Below are 14,568 nucleotides of genomic sequence, written 5' to 3'. Positions count from 1 at the left end.
TCAAATCAGTGCAGAATGCCGTTGAATAACAAATATTAATGTAAACGCGTGTATATATATATATATATATATATATATATATATATATATATATATATATATATATATATATATATATATATATTGCTGTATACATTCATGAATACCTAAACAAATTAGTTGTATTTCGGGCATGCACCGTATTTTCCGCATATTAATCCGTACATTGATAGTTCTTTATTGTATTCAGTTGCATTCAAGCCCCATTGATGGCGAGTGTTGGGTGGACGGCGCCGAGCCCGCCAGAGGGCGCCGAGCCCGCCAGAGGGCGCCGAGGCCGCCAGAGGGCGCCACTCACCCGTTATCACACACTGTAGGGGTCTGGTAGCTGAACCTACAGCGCGCAGGACTCGTAATTCTGTGGCCCGGGTTCGATTCCCGAACCAGACAGACACAAATGGGCAAAGTTTCTTTCACCCTGATGCCCCTGTTACCTAGCAGTAAATAGGTACCTGGGAGTTAGTCAACTGTTACGGAGCTGTTTCCTGGGTGTGTGTGTGTGGGGGGGGGGAATAATTAGCTAGTAGTTACAGTTGACTGATTGACAGTTGAGAGGCGGGCCGAAAGAGCAGAGCTCATCCCCCGCAAGAACATCTAGGTGAATACAACTAGGTGATTACACTCCCCCAACCCCCAGTTATGGCAGGTCTTGGCTCCTTGGGTCTCGTGATCACTGGTGAATTATCTCGCGTGTAGAGATAATGACGTGAAAGCCCGTATAAAAAGTATGCCACTTGCGCCACTTGTAGCATATATATCTACGTCTCGAAGCTGCATTGCATAAGGTCGTTATCCAAGTGGAACACGAGAGTCGCAGAGGTTTAATCTTTGCCGAGAGTAAGAGTGTGGGTGGCAGCTTTATCAAGAGCTTTGTCAAGAGCAGAGCTCACTATGGAAGCTTTATCAAGAGCAGGGCTCACTATGGAAGCTTTATCAAGAGCAGGGCTCACTATGGAAGCTTTATCAAGAGCAGGGCTCACTATGGAAGCTTTATCAAGAGCAGGGCTCACTATGGAAGCTTTATCAAGAGCAGGGCTCACTATGGAAGCTTTATCAAGAGCAAGGCTCACTATGGAAGCTTTATCAAGAGCAGGGCTCACTATGGAAGCTTTATCAAGAGCAGGGCTCACTATGGAAGCTTTATCAAGAGCAGGGCTCACTATGGAAGCTTTATCAAGAGCAGGGCTCACTATGGAAGCTTTATCAAGAGCAGGGCTCACTATGGAAGCTTTATCAAGAGCAGGGCTCACTATGGAAGCTTTATCAAGAGCAGGGCTCACTATGGAAGCTTTATCAAGAGCAGGGCTCACTATGGAAGCTTTATCAAGAGCAAGGCTCACTATGGAAGCTTTATCAAGAGCAGGGCTCACTATGGAAGCTTTATCAAGAGCAGGGCTCACTATGGAAGCTTTATCATGAGCAGGGCTCACTATGGAAGCTTTATCAAGAGCAGGGCTCACTATGGAAGCTTTATCAAGAGCAGGGCTCACTATGGAAGCTTTATCAAGAGCAGGGCTCACTATGGAAGCTTTATCAAGAGCAGGGCTCACTATGGAAGCTTTATCAAGAGCAGGGCTCACTATAGAAGCTTTCTTAACAGTAAGACTTGCCATAACTGTTTACCAGGAGGAAAAAGTGCACATCGCAGGTCTATTTGTAAAAGTCTCAGTTGACACGGGTCGCCCAGATTATGACCATCAACAGATGATGGTCGGCCGGAGGTCACGGGTTGTATATCTTGGTGACCTTCTGGGGAAGGTTAGAATAATTGACCTAGGGGGACACCTAGATAATCCTGCTCTTAGGCTTCCTGTAATTTAGGTACTGATTGTCTTGAGAATTATTTATTTACTGTAACTTGTGTTTAGTATAAGTGGAAAATGACTGAGTAGACATATACATTTTTACGTGATTAACCCTTGGAGTGCGGATAACGTCATATGGCGTTTAAAGGCTCACCTGACGGTAAACGATCTTTTCCTCATCTGATCTCCAACCTTGGAGATCACGTATTTGACGTTCTGCGTATTTCAGCATTTGTTTTTCCCTCATATATAAGGTCATATTATTTCATACTAGAATGTGCTGAATAGTTAGACCTAACATTGGTGATCAGGTTCTGTTGGCCATTATTGGTATTTGCAGTACGAGGATTGAACATTGTTTAATCAGTGACCGGGCTGCAGGACTGGAGGTGAGTGAAGCAAGTCTCCAGTCACAGCTCTCAACGGTCACTCTGACGGTAGATAAGACAACTTTCGCTGATGCTAATTTGTCATTATTTGGCTTAACTGTTATGAAGCTGTTTGTTTTCCAGCCTGTCCTCAGGCTGTGCTCGTGTAAGCTGCGGCCCACTCCAGCCCCAAGCTGCGGCCGTCTCTAACCCCTTACCTAATGCCCCGCAACTCTGATGAGCCTGTCGGTCGCCCAGACGGGATCACGGTGAACCCCTGGAAGAATGGTAGACAGTTGGTGTGAGACTACACTTGTCTTTCAACTTTAGCCAACACCTATGTTGACTTCAGTGCTGCACAGGCAGGAGGTGCTGCCAATCACCGGGAAGCAGCCAAGTCACGTAAATACAGAGACCTTGATCACCACTACAATTTTGTCCCCATTGCCTCAGAGACACTTGGTGCCTGGGGTAAAAGTGCTGCAAGTTTTTTGAAGGAGCTGGGTTCTAAGCTAATTGAAACAACTAGAGACCCTAGAGCCGCCAGTTTTCTCTTTCAGCCCCTTAATGTGGCGACCCAGAGAGGAAATGCTCACTGCATCCATGGTTCCTGCCCGCCATCTGAGGAGCTGGAAGAACTCTACAACCTATGACAAGTAGCCTTGTACCCTGCATGTAACCAATGTTCTAACCCTTTTTGTGTGATTAAATTTTAAATATAAGAATATATATATATATATATATATATATATATATATATATATATATATATATATATATATATATATATATGCTATACCTAATAACCATAACACACTATTTGGCCTACTATGCAAGGCTCGATTTGCCTAACAAGCCTAGTTTTCTGAAATAATATATAAAGTGTTGGGAGATCAAACAAAAAAGCAGAATCATTTTGTAAACAAATTCTGTAACATTTTAAATTTAAATGAAAAATCAATGTCAGGTTTTAAGAGGTCAGAGGAACCTGATCTAAGTTAAACTTACCTAACCTAACCCTAAGTCAACGCTCTAAGTCAAGCTGATCAACCAACCCGCTCTTTTGTCTTGCCACAACGGACGGAAATTGGTGTATTAAAACAACACCCTAACCTAACCCAGCCTAACCCACGCAGAGAAAACATGAATGTTTTAATCATTGATTAAAACATGATTGATGACACGTCATAATTGATCAGTTGGTAGGGACTCTGACGTCAAAATGCGATGCATTATTTGAGAGAAGAGGCTGAGTCAACGTGTTACGAGGTGTAGTGAGGAATGTTCTCAGCTGAGAATGTGTAGCCTATTATGTTACTGCAAGACGAGGCGGGAAGCCTCACGGGATGGTGAGTGAGTGAAGGAGCCTCACGGGATGGTGAGTGAGTGAAGGAGCCTCACGGGATGGTGAGTGAGTGATTGCAACAATGAGTATGAGAGTAAGAGAGAGAGAGGTGAGAACTTCAAGATGATATTCACTATCCTAATAATTTACGAGACAGGAGGGAAGTCAGGCAACAATAGCACCATAAATATTCCCCCAAGATAACTTATAAGATAACTTATAAGATAACTTATAAGATAACTTATAAGATAACTTATAAGATAAGAGTAACATAACAAATATTGCGTCAGGTGAGAAATATTTCCTTCACGTATTTCCCGCAAATCATGAAGCATTAACGTGTCCACTTACGAAACCTGTACATCCTTTCATGAGCATGGCGGTCTAGTCTGTATATATATATTAAACAGTTTACGAACTTAGACACTTTACAACCCAAGGTTGTTATTGTCATAGCAGCGCTTCCCAGCTCATGGACCCTTATATCAATGTAAACTAAGCCAGCATGATTGACGATAGATGCACAGGTTTCGTAGGTGGACACTTAAAGGCCTGAAGATTCCTGGACCAGTTCAGAGCGAGGTTGAGTTCCTGTCAGTCGTTTCTTCCGGGGGGATTGCAAGCTTGGGGGGGGGGGGGGGAGGGGCATTTTGAGGGGGATGTAGGATGGGAGGGGGGGCATTTTGAGGGGGATGTAGGATGGGAGGGGGGGGGCATTTTGAGGGGGATGTAGGATGGGAGGGGGGGGGGCATTTTGAGGGGGATGTAGGATGGGAGGGGGGGGGGGCATTTTGAGGGGGATGTAGGATGGGAGGGGGGGGCATTTTGAGGGGGATGTAGGATGGGAGGGGGGGGGCATTTTGAGGGGGATGTAGGATGGGAGGGGGGGGGCATTTTGAGGGGGATGTAGGATGGGAGGGGGGGGGCATTTTGAGGGGGATGTAGGATGGGAGGGGGGGGGCATTTTGAGGGGGATGTAGGATGGGAGGGGGGGGCATTTTGAGGGGGATGTAGGATGGGAGGGGGGGCATTTTGAGGAGGATGTAGGATGGGAGGGGGGGGGGGCATTTTGAGGGGGATGTAGGATGGGAGGGGGGGGGCATTTTGAGGGGGATGTAGGATGGGAGGGGGGGCATTTTGAGGGGGATGTAGGATGGGAGGGGGGGGCATTTTGAGGGGGATGTAGGATGGGAGGGGGGGGCATTTTGAGGGGGATGTAGGATGGGAGGGGGAGGGCATTTTGAGGGGGATGTAGGATGGGAGGGGGGGTAGGATTGAAGGGATGGAGGTGCAGGCTTAGGGGGAGGGGGGGTTTACTGGGGGGGGCGAGGAGGGGGGTACAGGAAGCGTAGAGAAAGCTGGGTGGTCACTGCCACATCGCTGCCAAATATGTTGTGAAGAGTTACAACACTCAGCAGTGAGCTGTCACTCAAGCGATGGAGTGACACGGCACTCAAGCGATGCAATAACACGGCACTCAAGCGATGGAGTGACACGGCACTCAAGCGATGGAGTGACACGGCACTCAAGCGATGCAGTGACACAACACTCCAGCGATGCAGTGACAGTTGTGACCCGCTGCGTCAACTCACGTCACAGCTAACATAAAAAAACATTTCGATACTATACCTCTGAGTGACAGGGTATCGAGGCCGCCCCACTTGGCCAACTGACTCACTTGCCATAGATGCCACCCACAACAGCTCTCTAGTCCCCGTATATATTTACTGCTGGGTGAACTGAGGGATAAGGTGTAAAGAAATGTGTCGTGATGTGATCAACCGATGAGCTGTGGCGTGATGAGCTGTGGCGTGATGAGCAACCGTACTCATCATCCAGATAGTTTGTTGTTTTAGATTTAGTTACTCAGAACGAGGTGTCCATGTAGCACGGGCTATGGCGAGCCCGTAGCATCATCCAGAGGTCAGCACCACACATATATGGAAGCACAGCGAGGTGAACATTAACAACCCTGTGTCGGGCAGCTAACTACTCAACAGTTCAGTAATAAACAACCGCCTCTGGTCTAACAACCATCTGTTAACATTTGTTCACTGAAGAAAAACTAACTTGTTGTGAAGCTTCCTTAGTAAAAAAAAAGGGTTCAACAGAATTTAATTCCTTAAAGTTCAATTTAAATTTGCTGTTAAAATGATAATAAAATATCCGTCACTTTATTTGCATTTATTGTGAGTGTTTTAGCGCAGAATTGTTCATAATGTTTATTGTCACAGCGCGGAGTTATAAGTTGTGTAACTAACCTGAGAGTGAGCGGTTAATGGCTTGTGGAGGCGTTGAAATTCCTTATATGTCTGGTGATATGCAGTCGATTGTCTCCTTCTGAAGATATATTAATATACGAAAGTTCTTAAGGAAATTCCTGTTTCAATTCTTCCTCCGTGGTCTGACACTGTCACATTTTTAATCACGTGTTTATTTTTCGTGATTTACACACACACACACTCACACACACACACACACACACACACACACACACATACACACACACACATATACACACACACACACACACACACACACACACACACACACACACATACACATACACATACACACACACACACACACACACACACACACACACACACACACACACACACACACATACACATACACATACACATACACACATATATATAAATAAATAGATGTTCATATATATTAAGAGTTCCACAGATAGTGGAGAGAGACTTTAACTTAATAAGAAAGAGAGAGTAACAAGGTGGGGAAGGATTGGTCCTGAGTAACATAAACAAGGAGTAATATAAACAATGGGGGGGGGGAGGGTGGACCTAGTTGATATAGACAAGGGGGAAGGGGGTGGACCCAAGGGTGGACCTAGTTGATATAGACAAGGGGGAAGGGGGTGGACCCAACTGAAGACCGCCGCGAAGAACGTAACTTTCTCCACATTCATCTGACCCATCATACCCGGCCGGGTGAGGGCGCTCGGCCCCGTCACCACATTCCCGGGCGACACATTCTGCCGCCTTGAAGGTTATGTTGGGGCGCTCGCCCCCCACCCCCCCTGGCGTGGGGCTAAATGACCTCTCTCAACCCCGGAAGGGTTATTTAAGCTACTAATAAGTACACTTTATTCAGGGCTAAAGTAAAATGTACTCACCTAATTGTGCTTGCGGGGGTTGAGCTTTGTCTCTTTGGTCCCGCCTCTCAACTGTCAATCAACTGGTGTACAGATTCCTGAGCCTACTGGGCTCTATCATATCTACATTTGAAACTGTGTATGGAGTCAGCCTCCACCACATCACTGCCTAATATATATATATATATATATATATATATATATATATATATATATATATATATATATATATATATATATATATATATATATGTCGTACCTAGTAGCCAGAACGCACTTTTCAGCCTACTATGCAGGGCCCAATTTGCCTAATAAGCCAAGTTTTCCTGAATTAATATATTTTCTCTATTTTTTTTCTTATGAAATGATATGGCTACTCATTTCATTATGTATGAGGTCAATTTTTTTTTATTGGGGTTAAAATTAACGTAGATATATGACCGAACCTAACCAACCCTACCTAACCTAACCTAGCCTATCTTTTTAGGTTAGGTTAGGTTAGGTAGCCGAAAAAGTTAGGTTAGGTTAGGTTAGGTAGGTTAGGTAGTCGAAAAACAATTAATTCATGAAAACTTGGCTTATTAGGCAAATCGGGCCTTGCATAGTAGGCTGAGAAGTGCGTTCTGGCTACTAGGTACGACATATATATATATATATATATATATATATATATATATATATATATATATATATATATATATATATATATATATATATATATATATATATATTGGTAGCAGTCTTTCTTGTAAACATATGTTGTTGAATATGACCGAAAAGGTAAGATTAATAATTCTAACACGAATCTTCTCAATATTTCTTATGTTTTTCTTCACTGTCGGTGGTAATAAAAATAACAATTCTCCGAAATTCATTTTTTAATTGTCTGACGCCTGAACGCGTTTCGTAATTCGTATTACATTTTCAAAGACTTAATTTACACACAAATTCTTCGTACTTATACTCTATTGGATGAGGTGATATGGTACAAAAGTTTTGGGTGAGGTGACCAACACAAGACAGAACACGAAACAATGGGTATAAATTGGATAAGTGAACATATGAATGGAAGTAACTGCAGAAGGTCTATTGGCCCATACTTCCTCTTGCTGCTTCCATATTGGTTCGGGGTCTTGAAGTAGGTAGAATATAGTTGTGCATTAATTGGCTGTTGATTGCTGGTGTTGACTTCTTGATGTGTAGTGCCTTGCTGATGTCAAGTCACCTGCTATCGCCGTACCTATCGATGATTTCTGTGTTGTTTGTTAAGACTTCTCTGGTGATGGTCTGGTTGTGAGAAGAGATTATGTGTTCCTTGATGGCTCCCTGTTGCTTATGCATTGTTAGTCGCCTAGAAAGAGACGTTGTTGTCTTGCCTTTATGCTGATTTCTTTGGGGCTTACAGTCCCCAAGTGGGCATTTAAAGGCATAGACGACGTTGGTCTCCTTCAAAGCGTTCTGCTTGGTGTCTGGCGAGTTTTTCATGAGTAGATTGGCCGTTTTTTTGGTTTTATAATAAATTATCAATTGTATTTTCTGATTTTTGTCTGTAGGGATGACGTTCCTATCAACAATATCTTTCAGGACCCTTTCCTCCGATTTATGAGCCATCGAAAAGAAGTTCCTGTAAAATAGTCTAATTGGGGGTACAAGTGTTGTGTTGGTTGACTCTTCAGAAGTTGCATGGCGTTTTACCTTTCTTTTTATGATGTCTTCAACGAAACCGTTAGAAAAGCCGATGCTGACTAGGACTTGCCTTACCCTACAGAGTTCTTCATCGACTTCTTTCCATCCTGAGCTGTGGCTTAGAGCACGGTCGACGTAAGGGTTGACAACACTCCTCTTGTACCTGTCTGGGAAGTCACTGTTGGCATTGAGGCACATTCCTATGTTTGTTTCTTTGGTGTAGACTGCAGTATGGAAGCCTCCGCTCCTTTCCGTGACTGTTACATCCAGAAAGGGCAGCTTCCCATCCTTCTCCATCTCGTGCGTGAAACTCAACACAGAATTCCGCTCAAATGCCTCCTTCAGCTGGTGCAGACATCTGGCATCAGGTGCCTGTGTAAAAATGTCGTCAACATACCTGCAGTATATGGCGAGTTTCAAGTCCATGTCAACTAAGACCCTCTGCTCGATGGTGCCCATGTAGAAGTTCGCAAACAGGACACCTACGGGAGAACCCATGGCGACCCCATCTACTTGCTTATACATGTGCCCATCTAGGCTCAAGAAGGGTGCCTCTTTAGTGCAGGCTTGGAGTAGTTTCCTCAGTATGCTTTCTGGCATGTCAAGAGGAGTGCAAGCCAGGTCACGATACACTCTGTCTGCTATCATCCCGATTGTCTCGTCCACAGGTACGTTGGTAAATAGTGACTCCACATCCAACGAGGTTCTTATCCCCGTGGCCCGTGCTCCGCGCAGTAAGTCGACAAATTTCTTGGGAGACTTCAAGCTGAAAGCACAGGGTACGTAAGGAGTCAGCAACCCGTTGAGTCGCTTAGACAGTCTGTATGTGGGTGTGGGTATCTGGCTGATGATTAGCCGAAGAGGGTTTCCTAGCTTGTGGGTCTTGACATTTCCATAAGCATAACCAGGTTTGTATTCCCCAACAACTTTTGGCAGGTGGAGTCCGGATTTCTTGGCGTTCACAGTTTCGATCAATCTGTTTACCTTCGTTTTCAATTCGGCTGTAATGTCCTTCGTTACCGTTTGGAATTTAGTTTGGTCGGAGAGTATGAGGTTCATTTTTGCCAGATATTCGTCTTTTTTAAGAATGACGTATATTGGCGACTTGTCACCTCTCCTGACGACTATTTCCTTGTTCTCACTAAGGCTGTTAGCTGCCGCTTTGGCATATATATATATATATATATATATATATATATATATATATATATATATATATATATATATATATATATATATATATATATAGTTAGTGTGAGGCTTAAGACTAAAGTATGTGAACTAATTAAGCATTAAGCATAAGCCTGAAGCATATGTAGCATAAAACTTAAGACTAAAGCATACATAGAGCATAAAGCTTACACCTGAAGAATATAAAGCATAAAGCTTAAGGCTGAAGTATTATGGTGGGAGATGACAGAGTGTACTCAACCGTGGGCGTGTGCCAGCACCAGGCGACACCTCCACACACTCACACTTTCACCACCAGCACTGTGTCACCCTCCCCCGCCCCCTCTATGTTCATCAACCAATTGCTCAAATACCTACGAAACCTGTACATCTCTCCTCAATCATGGCGGCTTCGTGTCCCATTTCTTAAAACCAGCTTACGGGCTTCGAATCTTTGACAAGCCGGGGTTTATATTGTTAGAAACAACCTCGCATAGTGTTCCGCAGCTCATAAACTATTTAATAAAAGTTCAAAAAATAGTAGGTGTCATGACTGAGGAAAGATGAACAGGTTTCGCAAGTGGACACGTAAATACTTGATGATTAATGACTGAGTAGTTCTTGACCACGTGTATTCATAACCGCACTAGGGGCCTGACGGCTGAGTGGACAGCGCTCGGTATTCGTAGTTCTAAGGTTCCAGGTTCGATCCCCGAGGGAGGCGGAAACAAATGGGCAGAGTTTCTTTCACCTGATGATCCTTGTTCATCTAGCAGTAAATAGGTACCTGGGAGTTAGACAGCTGCTACGGGCTGCTTCCTGGGATGTGTGTAACTAAAAGGAGGCCTGGTCGAGGACCGGGCCGCGGGGACGCTAAGCCCTGAAATCATCTCAAGATAACCTCAAGATTCGGGGGTTTGGGAACCAAATAATAAAGGTATGACACTCAACCTCTGAATAATTTAAAACACAAGTGTGTGGAGAAACCTATTACAATACCATAGTGCTTGGCTGAAGGTGAAGGAAAGACCCAATATGTAAGTGTATTAATATCATCATAAAAATGTATGATAGTGTGTAAACTCCTCATGATCTTCTCTCAGCCGTCGTGCTCCTGGTTATCCATACATGAAATTAAAAACCAAGTTATTGACATCTTTTCAGTCATTCTGCTACCCAATAATAGGCCTGATGGGGAGGATTTGCCCAGTCTGGCGAAATGGTCGGTAGGACCTATTGGGTAATTCATCGCCAGTATATAAACGTCAAAGGCTCCCTTAACTCCAGAGGTAAATAGGCTTAAATAACTCTCCAGAGGTTCAAAGGCCTTAATAACTCTCCAGAGGTTCAAAGACCTTAATAACTCTCCAGAGGTTCAAAGGCCTTAATAACTCTCCAGAGGTTCAAAGGCCTTAATAACTCTCCAGAGGTTCAAAGACCTTAATAACTCTCCAGAGGTTCAAAGACCTTAATAAATCTCCAGAGATTCAAAGACCTTAATAACTCTCCAGAGGTTCAAAGACCTTAATAACTCTCCAGAGGTTCAAAGACCTTAATAACTCTCCAGAGGTTCAAAGACCTTAATAACTCTCCAGAGGTTCAAAGACCTTAATAACTCTCCAGAGGTTCAAAGGCCGAAGACCCAAGAGGAGGCCAAAGTCCCACACCCTCGCCACAATAGTGACACACGGAGGTGTAGTGAGGAAGGGGGAGGTGGAGGAGGACTGGCCCACGAGAGCGTGGCATTACCAGCGAAGGTTTATAGCTAATGGAGAACGGTAGTTCTCAAGCTGTCAGTAGAAAGGCACGTATTAGTGTTATGACTGATACCTTCTCTTCCCATCGCTCTAACTGATCCACAGACCGAATGGCGGCGAGCTGTAAGTACTCACCTAGTTGTGCTTGCGGGGGTTGAGCTCTGGCTCTTTGGTCCCGCCTCTCAACTGTCAATCAACTGGTGTACAGATTCCTGAGCCTACTGGGCTCTGTCATATCTACATTTGAAACTGTGTATGGAGTCAGCCTCCACCACATCACTGCCTAATGCATTCCACCTGTTAACTATTCTGACACTGAAAAAGTTCTTTCTAACGTCACTGTGTCTCATTTGGGTACTCAGTTTCCACCTGTTTCCCCTTGTTTGCGTACTAACCGTGTTAAAAACTTTATCTTTGTCTACCCTGTCAATTCCTCTGAGAGTTTTGTAGGTAGTGATCATGTCTCCCCTTACTCTTCTGTCTTCCAGTGTCGTGAGGTGCATTTCACTTAGCCTTTCCTCGTAACTCATGCCTCTTAGTTCTGGGACTAGGCTAGTGGCATACCTCAGAACTTTTTCCAGTTTCGTCTTGTGCTTGACAAGGTACGGGCTCCATGTTGGGGCCGCATACTCTAGGATTGGTCTTACCTATGCAGTATAAAAGGTTCTGAATGATTCCTTACACAGGTTCCTGAAGGCACTTCTGATGTTAGCCAGCCTCGCATACGCCGCAGATGTTATTCTTTTTATGTGGGCTTCAGAAGACAGGTTTGGTGTAATATCAACCCCTAGATCTTTCTCTCTGTCCGTTTCATGAAGTACTTCATCTCCCATTCGGTATCCTGTGTCTATCCTCCTGTTTCCACCGCCTTGTATCATTACCTTACATTTACTCGGGTTGAACTTTTGTAGCCATTTGTTGGACCATTCATTCAGTTTGTCTGGGTCATCTTGTAGCCTCCTACCATCTTCCTCTGCCCTCTGATCCTCCTCATAATCTTTGCATCATCAGCAAACAATGAGAGGAACGATTCTATACCCTCTGGGAGATCATTTACATATATCAGAAACAGTATAGATCCAAGGACTGAACCCTGCGGGACTCCACTGGTGACGCCTCGCCACTCCGAGACCTTACCCGTCGCAGTGACTCGCTGTTTTCTGTTGCTTAGGAACTCCCTTATCCAATGGAGTACCTTCCTTTTCACTCCAGCCTGCATCTCCAGCTTTTGTACTAATCTCTTGTGTGGTACTGTGTCAAAGGCTTTGTGCCAATCCAAAAATATGCAGACTGCCCACCCCTCTCTATCTTGCCTGATTTTTGTTGCCTGGTCGTAGAATTCAATTAATTCTGTGAGGCAGGATTTGCCATCCCTGAACCCATGCTGATGTGTGTGTGTGTGTGTGTGTGTGTGTGTGTGTGTGTGTGTGTGAGTGTGTGTGTGTCTACTTACCGATCACTTCTTCTCCAATTTAGGTTATGGGGATCAAGCTTCGGCTTCTGTTACCTGCCAACAGCCTTCCATTGCCTACAATGCTTATTCCTTATCACTTGGATTCTATTGCATCTCCTGTATCACATGAAACTGAAATACACAACAAGATGACTGCAGTAATTCATCAAGGTACTGTGGAGAGTCGAACCAATGAAAGAGTGAACGCCACGTCGATGTTCTTCACAGGTCTGTGAACAATGAGTGGTTATGTTCACATTATTGTGACTCAGTTTGTACATACGAAACTGTGAAGACCAACCAGCCTGTGGTTGACTCAGTCATGTCTGACGAGGCTGTTAATGCTGGCTGCTTAACAGCTATTCTCCTCCGGACCCGTTGGTCGTTAATATGATCCGTCAGCCCGTCCTTTCACCACGTCCATTCCATCCAGCGGTCTACCCCTAAGTTGCAGACATAAATTTTAACATGCAATTCATTGAAAATAGTAATTTTCTCAAATATAAATTAATAGTGTTATATATTAGCATATTGTGCATATTTAGGAATTGGTTTTGTTAGGTGTTTAGGTTCTGTTGGCGATTATTTGTATTTGTAGTACGTGGGTGAAGCATTTATAGCGTTGTGGTTCGAACACAAGTCGTCAACGGAGCACTTGTTCCTGAATTTTTCGAACGTCATCAGTTGTGAATCGTGTATAACCCGTTTTTCATTCATAAACAGGGGGTTTGGCGGGTGGATGGAATGGACTTTGGCCTTTGTTTATGAGGACGGGCTGGATCCGTGGCTCAGCAGTGAGGCAATCAGTCCGTCCTCGCATACAAAGACCCAAGCTCGTTAATCCACCCGCCAAACCCCGCTGTTTAAGAATGAAAAAACGGTTTACACACGACTCACAACTGATGACGTCCGAACACTTCCGGAACAAGTGCTTCCCTGACGACTTTTGTTCGAACCACAACGCTGTTCCCTGACGACAGGTTGACACTGGGAGGAGTATTTAGCTAATGTTCGTGTGGCTCGTTTATGCTCCCTCGTTCCGGTCTCTACCATATCCTCACGTCACTGTGCACTGTGAGGGAGCCCTGCCTCCCTCACAGTGCGTAGCCCAAGTATGGTCTCCCTTGTGCTAGAGATGGCTTAGACCTCGGTCTCGTAGACTGAACATCAAGCAAGAGTCGGGGAAGTTGTTGTACTTCCTCCCCACCGACCACAAATGACTGGTAAGCGTCGCTCGTCAGGGGGCGCCCCGTGCGGCGTCGGCTCGTGGGACCCTCCACACGCGTAATGAACCCCAAGAGCGCTGCGCTCCCTGGGAGAAACCGAACACAATTACTTAATTGTCACTTTTTCCACTAACAAGGAGAAACGCGGATATCAAACGGATAGTAGGGCATATATATACATAGGATTAAAGGGGAGAGAGAGAGAGAGAGAGAGAGAGAGAGAGAGAGAGAGAGAGAGAGAGAGAGAGAGAGAGAGAATATGTTATTGTATGACCAGTGAGTACATCAGAGCCTATAAAACCGTAAAGATGGACAACTAGAGAAGTTGGCAACCACAACACAAGGCGTTCAGCCATCAACGATCTCATGATAACTACGATCTGACGCTAACTATAACATTCACAAGAATATCAATCAATTAGTGATTATTCATTTTTAGGCTGACTCACAATCTCTCAACTAGTACACGTCAATTGAAGTCATTCGACAATATGAACACTGTCACACACTTCACTGTCATTCCTAACATGATTGTAACTTTGTAACTTAGCACTTAATAAAGTTTATTCGTAATGGACGTTAATCATAAGATTAT

General features: G+C 44.4%; 1 protein-coding gene across 1 annotated transcript; it reads right to left on the bottom strand.

Moving 5' to 3' along the window:
* Window positions 1–860: 860 nt before the first annotated feature.
* Window positions 861–1,652, bottom strand: LOC123762534 (uncharacterized). Its single transcript, XM_045749032.2, has one exon. The coding sequence runs from the start codon at window positions 1,650–1,652 to the stop codon at window positions 861–863; it is 792 nt and encodes a 263-aa protein (XP_045604988.2).
* Between the last annotated feature and the right edge of the window lie 12,916 nt (window positions 1,653–14,568).

Source organism: Procambarus clarkii, chromosome 27 (assembly GCF_040958095.1).
Source record: "Procambarus clarkii isolate CNS0578487 chromosome 27, FALCON_Pclarkii_2.0, whole genome shotgun sequence".
NCBI lineage: Eukaryota > Metazoa > Arthropoda > Malacostraca > Decapoda > Cambaridae > Procambarus > Procambarus clarkii.
The sequence above is the reverse complement of the archived record's forward strand: the minus strand, read 5'-3'. Positions and strand labels throughout refer to the sequence as shown.